The 17,774-nt window shown below is 47.4% G+C and overlaps 1 protein-coding gene across 7 annotated transcripts in view; it reads left to right on the forward strand.

Annotated features, from left to right (window-relative positions):
- The window catches only part of LOC133357811 (uncharacterized), a 112,453-nt gene that overhangs the window by 69,761 nt on the left and 24,918 nt on the right, over positions 1–17,774 (forward strand). For 4 of the 7 annotated variants that reach the window (XM_061575973.1, XM_061575951.1, XM_061575987.1 and 1 more), the window contains 10 exons: positions 1,633–1,694; positions 2,732–2,877; positions 4,620–4,721; positions 6,564–6,849; positions 7,311–10,200; positions 10,783–11,294; positions 12,330–12,647; positions 13,341–13,527; positions 14,270–14,444; positions 14,742–14,920. In XM_061575973.1, coding sequence (XP_061431957.1) covers positions 1,633–1,694; positions 2,732–2,877; positions 4,620–4,721; positions 6,564–6,849; positions 7,311–10,200; positions 10,783–11,294; positions 12,330–12,647; positions 13,341–13,527; positions 14,270–14,444; positions 14,742–14,920 — 4,857 coding nt within the window. The remainder of the gene's footprint in view (positions 1–1,632; positions 1,695–2,731; positions 2,878–4,619; positions 4,722–6,563; positions 6,850–7,310; positions 10,201–10,782; positions 11,295–12,329; positions 12,648–13,340; positions 13,528–14,269; positions 14,445–14,741; positions 14,921–17,774) is intronic. The other 3 variants (XM_061575959.1, XM_061575994.1, XM_061575967.1) reach the window with 3 other exon arrangements.

Raw genomic sequence — 17,774 nt, forward strand, 5'->3', positions numbered from 1 at the left:
ATTTACCGTAACACAATTGAAAATCGAATGGAGGTATATTCCATTTTTCACTTCATTACATTTGATAATCATTCACATTTCAATCTGTCAATCCACTGCTGGATGAAGGCCTCAACACACTGTCAGTCATGGAAGGTTGCTTTACCATACCTCACCACATACTAATAGGGTTTTTCCCCTTTTTTTCTGGCAACAAAACTGAAACCTTTTTAACAAGGATTCATGTCTGCATTAACCACAATACTTGCAGTCAAAATGCAAACAAAAAACACACTCTGATAATATATGCATTGTCCTTGAAACTGATTGGTCCACACCAGGGACGGCTTTCTTTTGAGCCTCGACCCAATTGGTGCTCGAACAGAGGACGCCAAAAGGCGTACAGCTCAAAGACAATGCACCATCAAAGTAATGAGGACCAGTGCGAGTTGGTGAAGGGAACTCCTGACATTGGTTCAGATTTGACTCACCGCTGCACCACCACTCCACCACATTGCACAACATGCACTCTTAATCACTACTATAAGTACACATGTAAACATCATATTTAAAAACACGTGAATTTAAATTAAGTGCGTGATCCATTTTTAAATATTGGGGCACGTGTCTTTTTTCCCCCATCTATCAAAATATATATATTTGAAATATTGCCAAATGTATTTTTATAGTATGCTGCAATATGTTTTGAAAACATTCTTTCCACAGCTTTAGATTTTAATAATATCCTTTCTACGTGAGATATGTATTCTGTCTGTGCATGTGGGAGAATGCGGTAGCTGAGGATTATGGAGTTAGAACAATGAAACTAAATACACTCTTGTCTGCTGTTAAGAATACTGCATTCCTTACATTTGCACATGACTATTTGGCATCAAACCATATCAAATTTACTTCGCTAAAATTGTTTTCTACTTGCCAATTTAAAACGTACGTTCACATCCTATATTGCATTGCGGTTGAAAAGTAAAGGTCAAGGTGTAACCCCGCAAATGTTTTTCTCACTCCACTGCTGGTTGAAGGGCCTCATCTCGAGTGGCATCAGAGAGCCCCACTGGAGGGGACCTTTGCCTATCCTTGCACTCAACTTAAATATCTATGGCAATGAAATATATACGCCAATTTATCAGTTCAATACGTAGGCTGTTTAACACGCTGATACACAACATTTACAATTTACTCGAATGTAAATATTGTGGGTTTACTCTCCAACACACTGGTGTGCTGTACTGGTAACGATTTGCCATGTTTTGTTTACGTGACAAACTTTACTAATTGGCTGTGTCGGGTGATGCAGCTTTAACGACACATTTATATTCACGCGATCTAACCCAAAAACCTATTATGGATAATATTGGTCGCGAAAGCTTGCGTATTCAATTAAATATACATTACAATTTATCTGTTTCATAAATAGGCCGTAAACACGCGAATACACAACAAAATACAATGGAATCTATTGAAGTGTTCAGTAAATGCGGCGTGTTATTGCATTTGTTATTGTATGTGTTCATAATCAATGATGGCTTGGATCGGCTTGTGCCCACAGAAGTATATTGTTGTTGTTGTGCATTTTGCTCCATTTTGAAACAGCTTGTATGTGTTTCATGCATACCGTGTCTGCTATTCTACTAGAAACGGACAATATTGATGACAAGGCCAAGCTGAGTGTGGCTGCCAAGCGGTCATTTTTCAAGGTTTGATTCTCGATTATTACCACCGTGCCTTTAACCGTTGAGGAATTACACAGCTTTTCGATAGAGGATGACTACTGTGTAGTTAAATACACTGAACATAAATACATAAACTCCACCACCTGCTTCCAATTCTCAATGATGGAACAGTCCAAAATTAACACTCCCTCAAGGAAAGCCAAATCACTGCCCTTGAAAGTGAAGCCATTAAACATGAAATGACTGCTGCCGGAGCCAACATAACCACCAATGGCAATGACCTATGGTTGTCCAATGCATGCATTAACTTTAGCGACATGACAAATGTGGAGTATTAATGCTGTACCAACATCACCATCATCATCATCATTCGCCTCCAGCGCACTACACATTGAGCACACTCCACGGCCCACGCCAGGTTAATTGGGAAGTGTGTTGGGTGGCTTTGCAACATTGGCACACGCAGAGTTAAGTCCGATCGGGGATGTATTTTGAAAATTAGAAAGGGAAGGTGATATTTGGCCTGATTAAATATTTATTATTGACTCATAATTGAACATTAGCCAGGTCATTATGGATAGAGCCCTTGATGTTATCAAAGCAAGGCATGGGACCTGTAATGCATCTATTGTAGGAAGAGTAATCCACAGCCCTTTATCAATCCGCCACTGGATGGAAGCCTAACCACACAATGTCGGTCATGGAGGTTGTTTGACCCATACGTCGCCACACTGCTCCGTGACGACTGGTGAAGGAAGAGAGGCCCAAGACCAGTTCGTGTATCTCTTGCCACCTATTTTTGCTGTAATTGGGAATCAAACTCTCAGTAGCCGAGTTCATTGAACAGTGTACTAACCACTGCCTCACAACTCCACCAATACCATGGTGCAATTGGCACAAAAGCCATAATTCTTGATTTTGATAATCTCATCCATCAGCATGACGTTTATTGCACACACCAAACATCACATCTCCCTCTTCTTTCATGATGCCACCTTGTCCTTCACCTCTTCCTTACCCTTCCTCCTCCTCCTCCTCGTCCACGCTCCTGGCTCCCACAGGACCTGGAGAAAGCCGCGTCCCAGGAATCTCCAGCCTCTCCGAAAATGCGCTCTCGCAACCCGGCGGTGGAGCGACGTCTGCAGCGACGGCTGCACAAGCGCGCGTTCACGCAGCCCATTGGCACCCCGCCGGGCTCGCCCGCCAGGTGAGGGGGTGTGGGGGGTGTGGTGTGTGGGGGGGGGGGGGTCATCACACATCATCCACCTGTGTCTACGTCAGGTGAGGGGGTGTGGGGGGGGGTGGGGAGTGTGGGGGGGGGTCATCACACATCATCCACCTGTGTCTACGTCAGGTGAGGGGGTGTGGGGGGGGTGGGGAGTGTGTGGGGGGGGGCCATCACACATCATCCACCTGTGTCTACGGCAGGTGAGGGGGTGTGGGGGGGGTGTGGTATGGGGGGGGGGTCATCTCACATCATCCACCTGTGTCTACGCCAGGTGAGGGGGTGTGGGGGGGGTGGGGAGTGTGGGGGGGGGGTCATCACACATCATCCACCTGTGTCTACGCCAGGTGAGGGGGTGTGGGGGGGGTGGGGAGTGTGGGGGGGGGGGTCATCACACATCATCCACCTGTGTCTACGTCAGGTGAGGGGGTGTGGGGGGGGTGGGGAGTGTGGGGGGGGGGGGTCATCACACATCATCCACCTGTGTCTACGGCAGGTGCCGGCAATCAAAACAAGAAGTGGAGACATTTTTTTCGAATTCGAGAAAAAAACCCAGTATTTAAAGAGCTGCAATGCATGTGAAAACACGAGACGATGGTCCTTCATATACAACATCACGAAACAGTCCTTTAAAGAGCCGGAGCTGCAGGTTGCCGACTCCTGCTCGACGTGGACGCAGCAGTAATTACGATGATCCAAGCCTGCAACTTCCCACAGCTGGGCAAGGGCATCCCCCATTTTTCTCTTGTTTCTTCCTTCGTTGTTTCTGTCCAGTAGTGGCCTCCCTGCTGTCTTCCTCTGTCTTCTTTTGCATTATCCTAGATAAGAGGGATACAATTTTACCCACCCTGTCGGCAAAATCGTATCCCTCTCTCGTCAGTATTTTTTTATGATGTGAGTTGCCTGTATACACTAGATTTATTTTTCTTCAACGACAGCATCGGTGACCCCTGTTTTTTTCATTATACAAGAAATCCTTAACCCTAAATAAGGATAATAATAATAATAGTGATGATGAGATGGTTAAAACATTCTGATACAATCCCACATTCTGGTCACAGCTTGCTTATATGAATATCGTTATTTGTATTATAATTGCACTAAATATGAGTTCTCTCCTAAGAGGACAGTGTTCTAAAAGATGTAACTAATGAACAGTGATGCCCATATTTATAATTTTTAAGAGCCCATTGAGAAACGAAAGCCTCTTTTTCAAGGTAGGTCTTGGTTTAAATACGTTGAGCAAAAAAAGGAAACGCATTACAGTGTGCAACTAAAACAATGCAGATCACAGCATTCTATAAATTTACAAAATAAGTTAGGAAAGATATGAGAATAAATGTGAAATATTATTGATATATTCAAACAATTGACAAGTATAAATTTGAAACGAGCGAATATCATGCCGTGTACACCATGACATAGGTGGCCAGGGATGTGTGCTGCTGGTTCACCTATCCAATCAGAATGTGATCTATCTTTCTGAATTTTCCTGTCTCACTGTGCTGTTTTTTTTTTCTGTCTCTCCATGTCTATGTCTGCCTGCCTGTCTGTATGTCTCCTCCGCCTGTCTCTCTCTCTCTGCCTCTGTTTTGCCTAACTGTCTTTATTTTCGCCAATTTGTCTATGCTTATGTTTGTATCTGTTTCTGCCTGCCTCTCTGTCTGTCGCTTCTTCCAATCCCTATTGCCTGCCCCCTTATCTGTTTCCCTTGTGGCCCAAAGTGGAGCTGGCTTATTTGCTCAGGGCACAACCAGTGGCAGCCCAACAGCCCAAGGAAGGAGCAACAGCCCCATTCCAGTCGAACCTGAACCCCAGCTGACCAGGTTGGCTGACAAAAATCATCGTGCAAGACTTCCAAAATGAATACTGTGTGTGCGCATGTTTGTGTACGAGGAGCAAGCAGTGTGATGTGAGCACACCGAAGTGAACCCGGTGGTTGAGGTTTGATTTTGCCCGTGCACTCCCGTGGTATTCCAGGTTGCTGAAATCTTTTGGAGACTCTCGGAACAAAATGCCAGATGAGGAGGCGCTCTATGAGGCCATCTCAGCCCTTTGCAATGTTCTCGTAGATTTCAGGCCCGAGGCAAGCTGCCTGTGACCTGTCCCTCCCTGTGTCCTTGTTGGTACCCTAAACAGGCATGGACCTTCCCTAGGGTGTCTCAGAACAAAATTAGTATCTGCTGCAGTTTGGTCAACAGCAGGATTTGGAAAACAATAGGTGGGTGGGTGCTTGCCAACGAATTGAGCTGGGATTTAACAAAGTAAATATAAAATAAGCTTCTGGTCTTTCATTATAGGAATATAAGAATGTAGGCAACGAATGCTTGCAATTCTATGACCAAATGAGGTGCTCAAATTGTAAGCTCAGAACAGAGCAGGGCAATGAAGTATTATCGACATAGCTGGTGAAAGGAGGTGGCAATGGATAGAACACATCCGTATTGACTGAGGAGAGCAGATTAACAAGACAGGTATTGAAGTATATTTTTAGGTTTTTTCAGTAAAGTCACGTAGATAAAAAAAAATAAAATTAATCAAAGTAAAATAAAAATAAAAAGGTATTGAAGTGGCACCTCGATGTTGGTGAACAAAGGGTAGACCTAAAGCCAGATGGAGGCGATGACGCTGTGATCAGCACACCTAGGAGGTCTGTGTCAGCTGTGCAACTACTGCTGGTGCTGGCAGAAAGAAGGAAGTGACAGTGATGCGTGGTGGCATCATTGGTATCTATTCAAGACCTAAAAATCGCACCTCCTGGCTTTGATATTCCTCATCGGAGACGCTGGTGTGACCATCGACTGCATCAGAAGCATCAACAAGTCGATGAGCACAACTCCTTCCAGACAAGCAACAGTGCGCAAGTGGCCATGCAGCCAAAACTATAGACCATATCGGAGACCACTGTTGTCTGCGCTCTTTCAACGGTGGAGGACGAATAGCAAAACTACATGAACTCTCTCCTGAAGCCCCCTCATGGCGAGCAGATCCCGACGTTGGCATGTTATCTCCTGAACACATTGCCACATGCAATAGTAGAAACAGGGCGCTAAGGTGGGTATGTTTGGTTTTCATGTGGCTGTGTGCTCACACACTCCACACACCCCAACAACAACTGCCTTTCGCCACTAAGTGGTGGTGATGTCATCATGGCGCTTGTGCCAGGCTAAGTGCACTTTAAGGTCACGTGAAGTGTCGAATGGCCACTGGCAGGAGGTCATGGGACAGACCCAGCAGGTGCCATCGGTTGACTGAGATGACTGGCCGATGCACCACCTGTGCCCCCTACTGTGCCATACACCCCACAAAGAAAAACAAACAGACTGTTGGGGTACGTGCTGTTAGCGAGCACCTATGAAGGCCAGCATAGCACACGAGGGGGTGGGTGGCCAACACCATACCCGACCGCCTTTGTCTCCCCAGTGGCGATGTTTACACACTGCACCAGGTACTCATTTGAAGCTGAGTCGACCTAGGGGAGGCCCAGGACTGGTTCAAATAAGCATCACCGGTGTTGGCCATGAGCGGGAATCGAACTCGGGTCACCAGGTTCGTAGCGCAGCACGCTAACCGTTACACTACCACTCCCCCATCCACACACCACACGCACACCCCCCCACACACACACACACACTCCACACACACGCGCGCTGCTGCTGTGCTCACAGCACGGGGAGCAAGCCCGAGATCGTGGCGCGTGCGCGGGACGAGGATGAGAGCCAGTCGGACGGCGCTCCGGACACCAGCACCCTGACGCTGACGGAGAAGATGGCGCTGTTCGACCGCCTGCTCCGGCCAGGCGCCGCGGGGGCCCCGCCGTCCCCCGCTCGCGGGCGCACGACCCCCAGCGACGACGCGGCTCCGGGGGCGCCCAGGGACCGGCTGGTGTCCAGGAGGCGACGCGGTTCGTCTCGTTACCAGACCCAGCCCATCACCATGGAGGAGGTCAAGCAGGTGGGGTGGCTTCGGAGTTATTCCACTTGTCGATAGTACAGAGGCCCCAGCTGCTCATGAACATTTATTTACAAAATCTGGAAATGCCCGGCATGACCCGGTTGACTCGGAGTGTTTGTGCAATCACCCTTTTTACAATATGAATAATAAACACAATTTCTAATGCTTACTAATTTTGCGAATCACTACAAGCTAAGTCACAACCACTCTCATCGCTGCCACCCTCATCACCATCTCTGCAGACGTTACTAAGACTCCGATCATCACCACCCCCTTCACCATCACCCAGTTACAAGCCCTACCAACATCACTCCCACTCCCAACACGACCACACCCATCACCATCCCTACCGACATCACTCCCACTCCGATCACTTCCATTCCGCCGTCAACATCCCTAACAACATCACTACGACCGGCATCACTACTCACTGCGTGACCTCCCTGGCCTCCGCTTCACAGGCAAACTCGGGGACCCTCACGCCGTCCTCGCTCGGCTCCAGCAAAGCTGAGAAGTCCCCACCACTCCCTGACGAGCCGCCGATGTCGCATCCGCGATCGCCCAGCCCCGGGACTCCGAGATCCTCTGGGTCTTCTTGCACGCGGGATTCGCGTGCTCAAGTGATGGAAAACCCCTTTAAAACCGCCCCTAAGCACCACGCCGACAGCCCGGCAATGAACAAGGGCTCGGAGCCCCAGTGGTCTCAAGTTGACAACGCAGGGAGAGGTGAAACGAACGAACGGGGAAGGCCGCAAGAAGGCAGAGAGGCGTCGGGTGGTGGGAGAGTGAAAGAAGCAGTGAAAGATGACTGCAGGCAACCCGGGCGAGTGTCAGGGCGCGGCAATGGCGGGGACGTCAAGGCAAGAGATGTCCCCGGTAGTGCCGACAGCACGGCCAGAGGGAGTGTGGAGAGGATGAGTGCGGAGGACAGCGTGGATGTGGCTAAAGATATGAATGCACAGGGGCTGGGAGAGATGAAGAGATTGGAGCGAGAGACCGGTGCCAGGAGAGGCTCAGGTGGAAGCATTCGCCGACAGCTAAGTCAGGAGATTCTGGGCACCAAACTGAGCAAAGGGGTGGATGAGGGGGTGGGAAAGCAGGAGGATGTAGAGGAGAAGGGAGCAAAGAAAGTCATGGAGAGGGAGACAGAAAAACAGAGGGAGATAGAAAGACAGGAGATAGAAAGGCAGATGGAGATGGAACGGCAGAGGAAGTTGGAAAGAGAGGAGATAGAGAGACACAGGGAGATGGAAAGGCAGAGGGAGATAGAAAGACAGAGGAAGTTGGAAAGAGAGGAGATAGAGAGGCAGAGGGAGATGGAACGGCAGAGGGAGTTGGAAAGAGAGGAGATAGAAAGACAGAGGGAAATGGAAAGGCAGAGGGAGATAGAAAGGCAGAGGAAGTTGGAAAGAGAGGAGATGGAAAGGCAGAGAGAGATCGAAAAACAGGAGATAGAGAGACAACAGGAGATCGAAAGACAGAGGGAGTTAGAAAGAGAGGAGATAGAGAGGCAGAGAGAGATAGAAAGACAGGAGATAGAGAGACACAGGGAGATGGAAAGACAGTGGGAGATAGAAAGAGAGAAGAAGTTGGAAAGAGAGGAGATAGAAAGACAGAGGGAGATGGAACGGCAGGAGATAGAGAGACAAAAGGAGATCGAAAGACAGAGGGAGTTAGAAAGAGAGGAGATAGAGAGACACAGGGAGATGGAAAGGCAGTGGGAGATAGAAAGAGAGAAGAAGTTGGAAAGAGAGGAGATAGAGAGGCAGAGAGAGATAGAGAGGCAGAGAGAGATGCAAAAACAAAAGGAGATAGAAAGAGAGAGGGAGATGGAAATACAGAAGATAGAGAGACACAGAGAGATGGAAAGGCAAAAGGAGATGCACAAACAAAAGGAGATAGAAAGACAGAGGGAGTTAGAAAAAGAGATGGAGATTGAAAGACAGAGAGAGATGGAAAGACAGGAGGTAGAAAGACAAAATGAGATACAAAGACAAAAGGAGATAGAACGTCAGGAAATAGAAAGACAAAAGGAGATGCAAAGACAAAAGGAGATAGAGAGACAGGAGATACAAAGACAAAAGGAGATGCAAAGACAAAAGGAGATAGAGAGACAGAGGGAGTTAGAACGTCAGGAGATAGAGAGACAAAATGAACTAGAGAGACAAATGGAGATACAAAGACAAAAGGAGTTGGAAAGACAAAAGGAGATGCAAAGACAAAAGGAGATAGAGAGACAGAGGGAGTTAGAAAGACAGGAGATAGAGAGACAAAATGAACGAGAGAGACAAATGGAGATACAAAGACAAAAGGAGATAGAAAGACAGAGAGAGTTAGAACGTCAGGAAATAGAGAGACAAAATGAACTAGAGAGACAAATGGAGATACAAAGACAAAAGGAGTTAGAAAGACAAAGGGAGATACAAAGACAAAAGGAGATAGAAAGACAGAGAGAGTTAGAACGTCAGGAAATAGAGAGACAAAATGAACTAGAGAGACAAATGGAGATACAAAGACAAAAGGAGTTGGAAAGAGAGAGGGAGATACAAAGACAAAAGGAGACAGAGAGACAGAGGGAGATTAAGAGACGGGAGATCGAAAGGCAGAGGGAATTGGAAAGAGAAAATATAGAAAGGCAGAGAGAGATGGAGAAGCAAAGGGAGCTGGAGAGGGAACGGGAGATGAAAGTGAAAAGGGATGTGGAAAGACAGAGGGAGTTGGAATGGGAGTGTGTGGTGAAGGAGAGGGACGAGTTTGAAATGGAGAGAGGGAAGCAAAAGAATGAAATGCAGTGGAAGACAGACAGGAAAAAGGAGAATAAATGTAAAATGGAAGGGGAGAGAAGGAGAGGCGACGATGAGAGTGAACGCCACCGTAAGCACGTGGCCGAGGGAGTGGAGGAAGAAGTTGTAGACCGGGCGCTGGATAGGAGGGGGTCAGAGAGGACGACGCAGAGACAGATTGATGAGGTGAGGTCAGAGAGGGCGCACGGAAGGAAGGCGGAGAGAGGTACGCACGGTAATGTTTCTGACAAGGGGCTGGGAACCGGTGTCGACAAGCGAATTGTGACGGGGCACGGATTGGAGGAAGTCGAAGAGAAAAGAACGGGGCAGAGGGATAGGAAGGAACATGTGGATTTCGAAGCGGAGATAGGGGTCACTGGTGCAGGGGAGAGACCGTTGAGGCAGCAGTGGGCCGAGCAAAAAGGCAAGGGCATCGAGGCACAGGGAGTGACCGAGTTGACGGCCACAGCGGACGACGCGAGAGTGAGACCCTCATCGCTGCTCACCAAGACAAAGGGGACCGAGGAGGCCATGGAGATGGAGGGCGTACAGACGCCGACTACTGCTGGTGCGTGAGGCATGGGAACCTTCCAGTCATGTGTGTTGCCTCCGTATCCACTCACCCGTTCATTTACACAAACATCAATCAATTGCATTTACCTAGGAGACCTCCACCTCTGGTCAACTCACCTGGAGCGAACCCCGTTCTAATTGGAGCTCAGGATCTTAGCAGGGTGCCCCCAAGATCGAGCTTAGATGGTTGACCACCGTGCAGAATTCGATTTTTCTGCGGGACTATGTGGTGAGCCGCAGAGAGCGGTCCAGCAGCATTAGTTGTTGCACTGTACTTCCTCGCTCCTGTGTTTGCACTACCTGCCTTCACCAACCTGCACTGAACATTCTGAAGTACGGTTAAGAGGAGTCCAAAACAGATATAGATTTTATATATATATATAGATTATTAATAATACTAATATGACATTATGCAGGAAAAACAAATAACTCATCTTGTCCATAAAAGTTTGTATGTTGTTAATCGGGTGCTTTCCAGGTGTTTGGCCACATGCTCCTATATGGATGTGTATGAATCATTGCCCATGTCCACGTATTAACAGTGAGTTCCCTGTCTCTTGAACCTCTCGCCCGGCAGACGTAGACGCATTGGGCCCCGCTCCATTGCAGCAGGGCATCGGTAACGCCACGTGCTCGGCCTTCCAGCCGTGGCAGCGTCCATGCCACCACGTGGCGGCCAAGCCCTGGGTTACCACCGTCGCTTCGTCACCCACAAATGCCGCCGCGAGGCCCTGGGTGGGTCCCCCGACGCAGGCCACTACCGCCCCGTCGCAAGCACACGGGCAGTCGCACTCATCACCCAAGCCCTGGGTAGCAGCCACGAAGCAGGGGGCCGATCGACAGGGAATGCAGCCGCTGCAGAAGGAGCAGCAGGGAATTGTATCGCCCCAGAATGAAATGCCAAAGCAGCAGGGAGTGCCACAGCAGCAGCAGCAGAAGCAGCAACCGGCTCTGTCCCTACTGCAGCTGCCGCAGAAGCAGCCGCCCCCAACATCACCCAAGCCGCGAGTGCTGCTCGTGTCCGTGCCACAGGAGGGGCCTCTGTACCGGGCATCCCCGCAGACCCAGTCCACCGGCCCGTCACACCAGGTGACTTTGTGCTTATGCTGCGTGTGCTGTTAACAGCATGGAAGTGCGTATGTGTTTCTGGATAATACTGTCTGTATACTAGGCACGTGAGCGTTGAGCCTGGATAGTGCTTAGGTTGTAATAGGTGGTGGGGCTAAGTGGTGGGTAGCAGATGGTCTTTGCAGCAAAAGCCATTCAAATCAAATCATTAGTCCATTTGGTATTTTCACCATTATTATAGCACAAGCCCTTCACAAAGGCACTTTTTTTACAACAGACATAGTCTGCAGTAATTGTACTGTAGGGTCAGTGTTGCTTGTACAATTCCAAATTGAGTATTTTGCCGGTAAATTTTCAAATTCGTTTTTTTTGTTAAAAATTTCTAATGTTGAATTGCACTTCTTTGCTCCCGTGTCTCTGCTCCCTGCCTTCACCGAACCTGTACTCGTCAGAGTGGGGAAGTTATTGTTAAACAACTCCCATAGCCTGCACAGTGTGGGGAGTCCTGTTATCCAGTAGTCGGTCGACAGAAGGGCTTTACTTGCACTGATGTTCATGAGACATGTAAAGATTCAACTCTCCTTAGCTCCCAATCCCTTCCCCTTCCATCCTTTCGGGTTGATAAACAGTCATGATCTGGGATCAATGATAAATTAGAATAAAAACTATTTTTTGTCTAATTTGCCAATCTCCCATTTGTATTGTCTATGATCATCGGTCTGTCTCGGTCCCATTTGGACACTAAGTCTAACATTCGCATATAACTTACATAAATTATATATATATTTTTTACACAATCCAATGAATGCATTATTCGTGTCAAAAGCGAGTGACTAATAGCATGTCTATTCCTACTTACATACACACACTCGTGCTTGTGTATGGTGGGAATGTGTGGCGTGGGGGAAGCCTGTGAATGCTGTGTAAATCAAAATGAATGATGCTATCATACTTAATTTGGAGCTTTCGTGACTGCAGGAATTACTCTTTGGTTCTTTCGGTAAAGTCACGTATAAAGAGAAAATAATAAATTAAATACTGATGCTATCATTGCAGCCACAGGGCCAGGCCATCCCTCAGGTGTCTCCTCAGCCCTGGTTGGAGCCTTCGGGGTCGTCGTCCAGGCTGTGGGGACACCCGGCCCAACAGCACTCGCCCCTCCCATTGCAGCAGCCAGCCAGCCTGGCTGAGCAGTCACAAAAGCAGCAGCAGCAACAGCAGTGGCCACCCATGCAGCGCCATTCTCAGCAAGTCCACCTGACACCTGGGCAGGAGTCTGAGCCACTGCTCCCAGAACAGCAGCAGCAGCAGCGGCCAATGAAACAGCCACGTGCCCATGTACAGACTGGATCCTCCAAGGCTGAACTTCTCCAGGTGAGTTATGTGGCTTCACCCTTCACATTAGGTATTTTATGGGGTTTGTGTGCTTAACTTCATCACTGACCAATTGTTTTTTCTGAGTGTGACATCACTATTGTGAAAATAGCTGATGACAGGAGCACAGTAGGCTCGTGTGAGGCACGATATTAGATTAATCCCATTCGTGAAATTGTCCTGCTTTAGATTAATTAATTAAATGACGTTGTGTAGAGGTGGCCCAAGTGGCTCAAGGGTGAAAGTTCTTTGCTGGAATCTGGGTCACAGCCACTCAAGGTAAAGCCAGGTTCTCCAGGTATAGTGCGTACATTGTCTCATGCCAGTTAGAAATGACAAACAAAAGAAACATCGTTAGAAATTTGGTGTTTCACTTCATTTGGTAAAAATGAAATTTCCCTGTAGCTGGTAATGTTAAATCACAGTGCCTCTTGTGTGGAAAATAAGCCATTTGCAATTATCTCAACAGTGGTTCTGTGAGCTCTCTTTTTACGGGCCATTCCCCAACACGGGGTGATTCACTGTTCTGCCACAGTTCAGAATAAATACTTCACATGTTGACATGCTGCTGAGCACACAATTGGAATAAATTTGGGATTTTTTTTATCCAAAAAATTCCATTGTGCATGCCTGCCATTAATGGCATTCGCCATTGCACCAAATCAGTGTGGGTTTTTTTACTTCTGTAAATAGCAGGAGGCGCGAGTGGCTGAAGAGAGGAGCGACAAAGCAATGCTGACAGTCGCCGACCGCAAGCAACTGCTGGCGCAGAGGGAGGAGGGACGCACAATGCGGGGAACGGCACCAGGACCTTCTGCCCCGCACGGACACCAAGGCCGCTCCGCACAGCCGTCACCGGACCGCAGGGCGACACACGCCGGTACTAATCCCTCTGAACTCATGGCATCGTAGTTAGAGGCACCAGACGTAACTAACCGTGCGAAATCGGAGGTGTGGGGGAAGGACAACAAACTAAAGACAAACAGCGGTTCTAAAGAAATTTGTTTAAATCTAGTTTTTTAAGTGCATAGCTCCAGTGGTTTCTTAATATAAGAAGGAAGAGTTATTTTTAGTTCACAGTTTGGCACAGAGGGTAATTCTGTGTCAGAGACACTGAGCCCGCACTGTTCAGATCCTGGGTTTGAATCTGGGTTTTAGTCGCCCATGATTGCATCGGGTTCTCCAATGTTTTCAGCTCAGAAACAATGATGTTACAATGTGTTTCTCACTTTATTTGGTATATTCAATATTCAATATCTGAGAAAAAAGGTTAGAATTGCATGCAATTAACACTCTTTTCAGGGCATATGAAAGGTATGCTCCTATTTTGTACAAGAGGTCTATTGAGGTGACATTAAAAGTAGTTTTGCTGTTCTCTGAGCATTGCACAATATTCACTGCTCGCTTATGAGCAGTGCTTGTAGGAGGCAGCATAACAATTAGGTGTCAGACCTACCCGTGCATACTTTGCTACAAACCCTTTCCACACATGGATTTCCCCTGTGCACTTAATGGCAATAACTTTTCAGCTGCTGTATGTCAAGTAAAAACTTTAAACCTGTTGGACGATTTTTCTGTTGAAATGTTTTATTATTATTTTTGCAATTATAATTCTATTGCAGAGAAGGCACGGTCACATATCCGAATGGCCCGGGATGCGGTTGCCAGGGAGACGGTTGCCAGGGAGGCAACTGCCAGAGACGGAGGATTTTATCTGCAGACGGGCCGAGGGGGCTGGGCTGGCTCAGAGTTTAGCGATGAAGACTTTGCCTATGTGGCCAACGTGCACACACCACGGTGAGCACACGAGCAGATGCGCGGGGGCCGGGCGGCAGGGCCTACGTGCTCGGTACTTCAAACCCGTGCTGACAAAATCCACAACACGTGCCTTGTATCGCACCCAGGTCACCGGATTCATTACACGGTGCACGAATCGGTTTGCCACAACTCCACTGCCAAAATAAGTGCTTGATGATATCACGAATATTTATGATGTATGACGATGATACAAGATGGATTGGGCAAAAAGCGCGAGGGCAAGGCTCTCGTCGCCGCCGGGTTGAGCGCCTCGATTTGTCTCCCGGCTTTTTCCAGGCTGGACTTCAGCCTGGCGGAGCACCGGCGCGCCGTGCGCCCGCTGCGCCGAACCGTGCCCTCCCGCAATCCGCTGCGAGTGCTGGCCGCGCGCGCCGATGTGTGGTCCGAGGATGTGGCCCTGGGCCTGGAAATGAACAGCCCTCCACGGCCCCACAGCGCTTGCCACGCGCGGCCTGGTGAGCCAAGCGCCGCAGCATCGTTAACTATCGTGGCCATCGTAGGGGTCATCACCGTCGGTATCACTGCAGTTGTCGTCATCATCGTCGTAGTTGCCAATGTGGTCGTCAGTATCGCCATCTTCTTCAGCATCATCGCCTTCATCGGCATCGTCGTCGTCATCATCATGGTGGTCATCATCGCCATTTTCATTATGATAATGATCATCACAGTTATAATTATCACCATCTTCATCGTCAACATCATTTCTATCTTGGTGGTTATTGTCATCACCCTTTACTATTGCGATCATAATAGTTATCACCATCAGCAGTGTGACCATCAGCACCATCATCTTCATCATAACCAGCCTTTAATTATGGTCACCAATTATCACAATAATGCTTAGAGTCATGAAAATCATATTATAATCGCCATTACAAGTGTGTTGATTATCATCAGCATCATCGTAGTAACTTAAAATGTATGATCATTATCAACATCAGCATAGACTTTGTTTATGTAACACTTGTCAATGTGTATATAAATGAGGAGAAAACCATACAAAGTTTCATATTGTGGGGGTGGGTAGAAGGGGGGCAAAATACATGACCAAATAATGCTGCGAAATGAAATACAATTTATAACTACTGTGTTATGCTGGGTAATAAAATGTACCACCTCAAGCCAACACCGTATAACATGTATAAATAGATGTGCTTTATAGATGACTGTTATTAGAACGGAGCGAGCAAATTGAATTCCTAGTAAGTATAATGACATTCTGTTCACTGGAAACCATAAGGCCATCACCAAGCATAATACGCAATATGTCGCCTTTGGAGAGGGGGCATTGAATGTAAATTGAAATATTTATCAGCTTCATGCCAGGATAATGCTTCACATTATGCTTTTAGGGAATGCGCAAAACAATATTTTCTCAAATTAATTTGAAAGGTCAAAAAGGGTCTCTGCTCAAATGTCTCTGCTCAAATGGTCAGTAGAGTTGGTCCTTTTGTTTGGACCTTTGGTAGCCCTGAGCTGGAAGTGAAAATTCCACATTTCCATGGTAAGAGTGAGTCGTTCCAAAAGACTACTCATTTGATTGACCCTCGAAGGATGATGGTCTGAGTCAAGCCTTGATTGAGATTTGAACTTTGTTGCTTCTTGACCACTTTTAACGCCACGCAACCTGATGACGCATTAGATCACCGATACACGATGCACAAAGGTGGGGATTGAGGTGACTTCCAATCCGGTGCTATTAACTAGCGCTTGTTCCTCTAGCGCTGCTGCTCAAACCATCCTCGGAGTTTATTGAGCCTGCGAGGGAGGCCGCTAACCAGCGGGGAGAGCCCATGGAGTCACACACCGCAGCCCCCCCACCGCCCCCCCCACCGCCCCCACCACCACCCCCCCCACCACCCCCACCTCTTCCTGTCGGTATGCTTGCACGGTGTGCCCGCGTGTGTGTGTTTGCGTGTGATCGGTGTGATCGTGCCCGCACGCTCATTAACCCGAGTGCTGCTCCGTTTTAACCAAATTGTCCCAGCCCGTGGGTGGCTTTCTGTGATTTTTTTCTTGCTCCCCCCTCCACGTGTCCCTGCAAGTTTCACGCTCTGTGAGTTTAACTCGGGCCACGTGGAACGCGTGTGTTTTTTAACAATGCATGCTTGTTTAATGCGTAACTCGTTCACGTGCCCCAGCCCCAAGCCTCACGCATTGCCTATCGAAGCGACTCGATATCCCGTTATACTTGCCAAGTGTTATTTGTGGAAAACAACTTAACTGCAGGAATAGGGTTTTCCCCTTTTTTCTGGCAACAAAACTGAAACCTTATTACAAGGATTCATGTCTGCATTAACCACAATACTTGCAGTCAAAATGCAAAAAAAAACACTCTGATAATATATGCATTGTCCTTGAAACTGATTGGTCCACACCAGAGACAGCTTTCTTTTGAGCCTCGTCTCAATTGGTGCTAGACCAAATGACGCCAAAAGGCGTACAGCTCAAAGACAATGCACTATCAAAGTAATGAGGGCTCGGGGTAAGCATCTACATAATTTTTGTTTGCATTTTGACTGCAAGTATTGTGGTTAATGCAGACATGCATCCTTGTAAAATGGTTTCAGTTTTGTTGCCTGAAAAAAGGGGAAAAACCCTATTCTCATATTTTGGTACTGGCAAAGGAGGTCTAACGATGTAGAAACTCATCTGCATTTGTCATTAGCTTTTTTGAACGTAGAAAAAAATAAATCGGTGGGTTGCAACTGTTTTGACCATGGTACCACGACAATGTTACGAGGTTGGCGGGGGGGGGATGCTACCTGACTCCACTGTGTCACTGAGGGCTCCAATGGGAGGGCAGTGGCATAGAGGTGACACTTTTTCTTGGTAACTGTGCCGATTCTCAAAGGTGGGACACAATGCAGCCTTGTGTAATGTTAGAAGGACACGGGGATAAATTGCCCTCCTCAGATTACTACAATACGCTCATTTGAGTGTTTCGTTTTTGAAGAATCTACTTCAATTCAGATCGAATAAGCATTAATGGCAAAAAATAAGGGGGTTCGTTTTGCCTATAATAAATAAAACGTTATTGCTACCGGGGGCCTAAAACTAAAAGCTATCCCATTTCCTTCAGCTATCAAGCAACGTCCAGTAGTGTCTCACCACCCTCGGCGACACCATTTCTTCGCAGTTTTTAATCAACTGAAACGTTCCAAATATGATGTGCAATTTTTTTTAAATGAAAATTTTAATGGAATTAATAGTAATACGTATTTTTTTGGTACGGTTAAAATTAAGAACATTAGCTCCGAACACTTTCTCCATCAACATTGCCGTCACTCGCATGGTTTTCTAGTGCAA

Source organism: Lethenteron reissneri, chromosome 7 (assembly GCF_015708825.2).
Source record: "Lethenteron reissneri isolate LAM-NWPU_2019-01 chromosome 7, ASM1570882v1, whole genome shotgun sequence".
NCBI classification, from domain to species: domain Eukaryota; kingdom Metazoa; phylum Chordata; class Hyperoartia; order Petromyzontiformes; family Petromyzontidae; genus Lethenteron; species Lethenteron reissneri.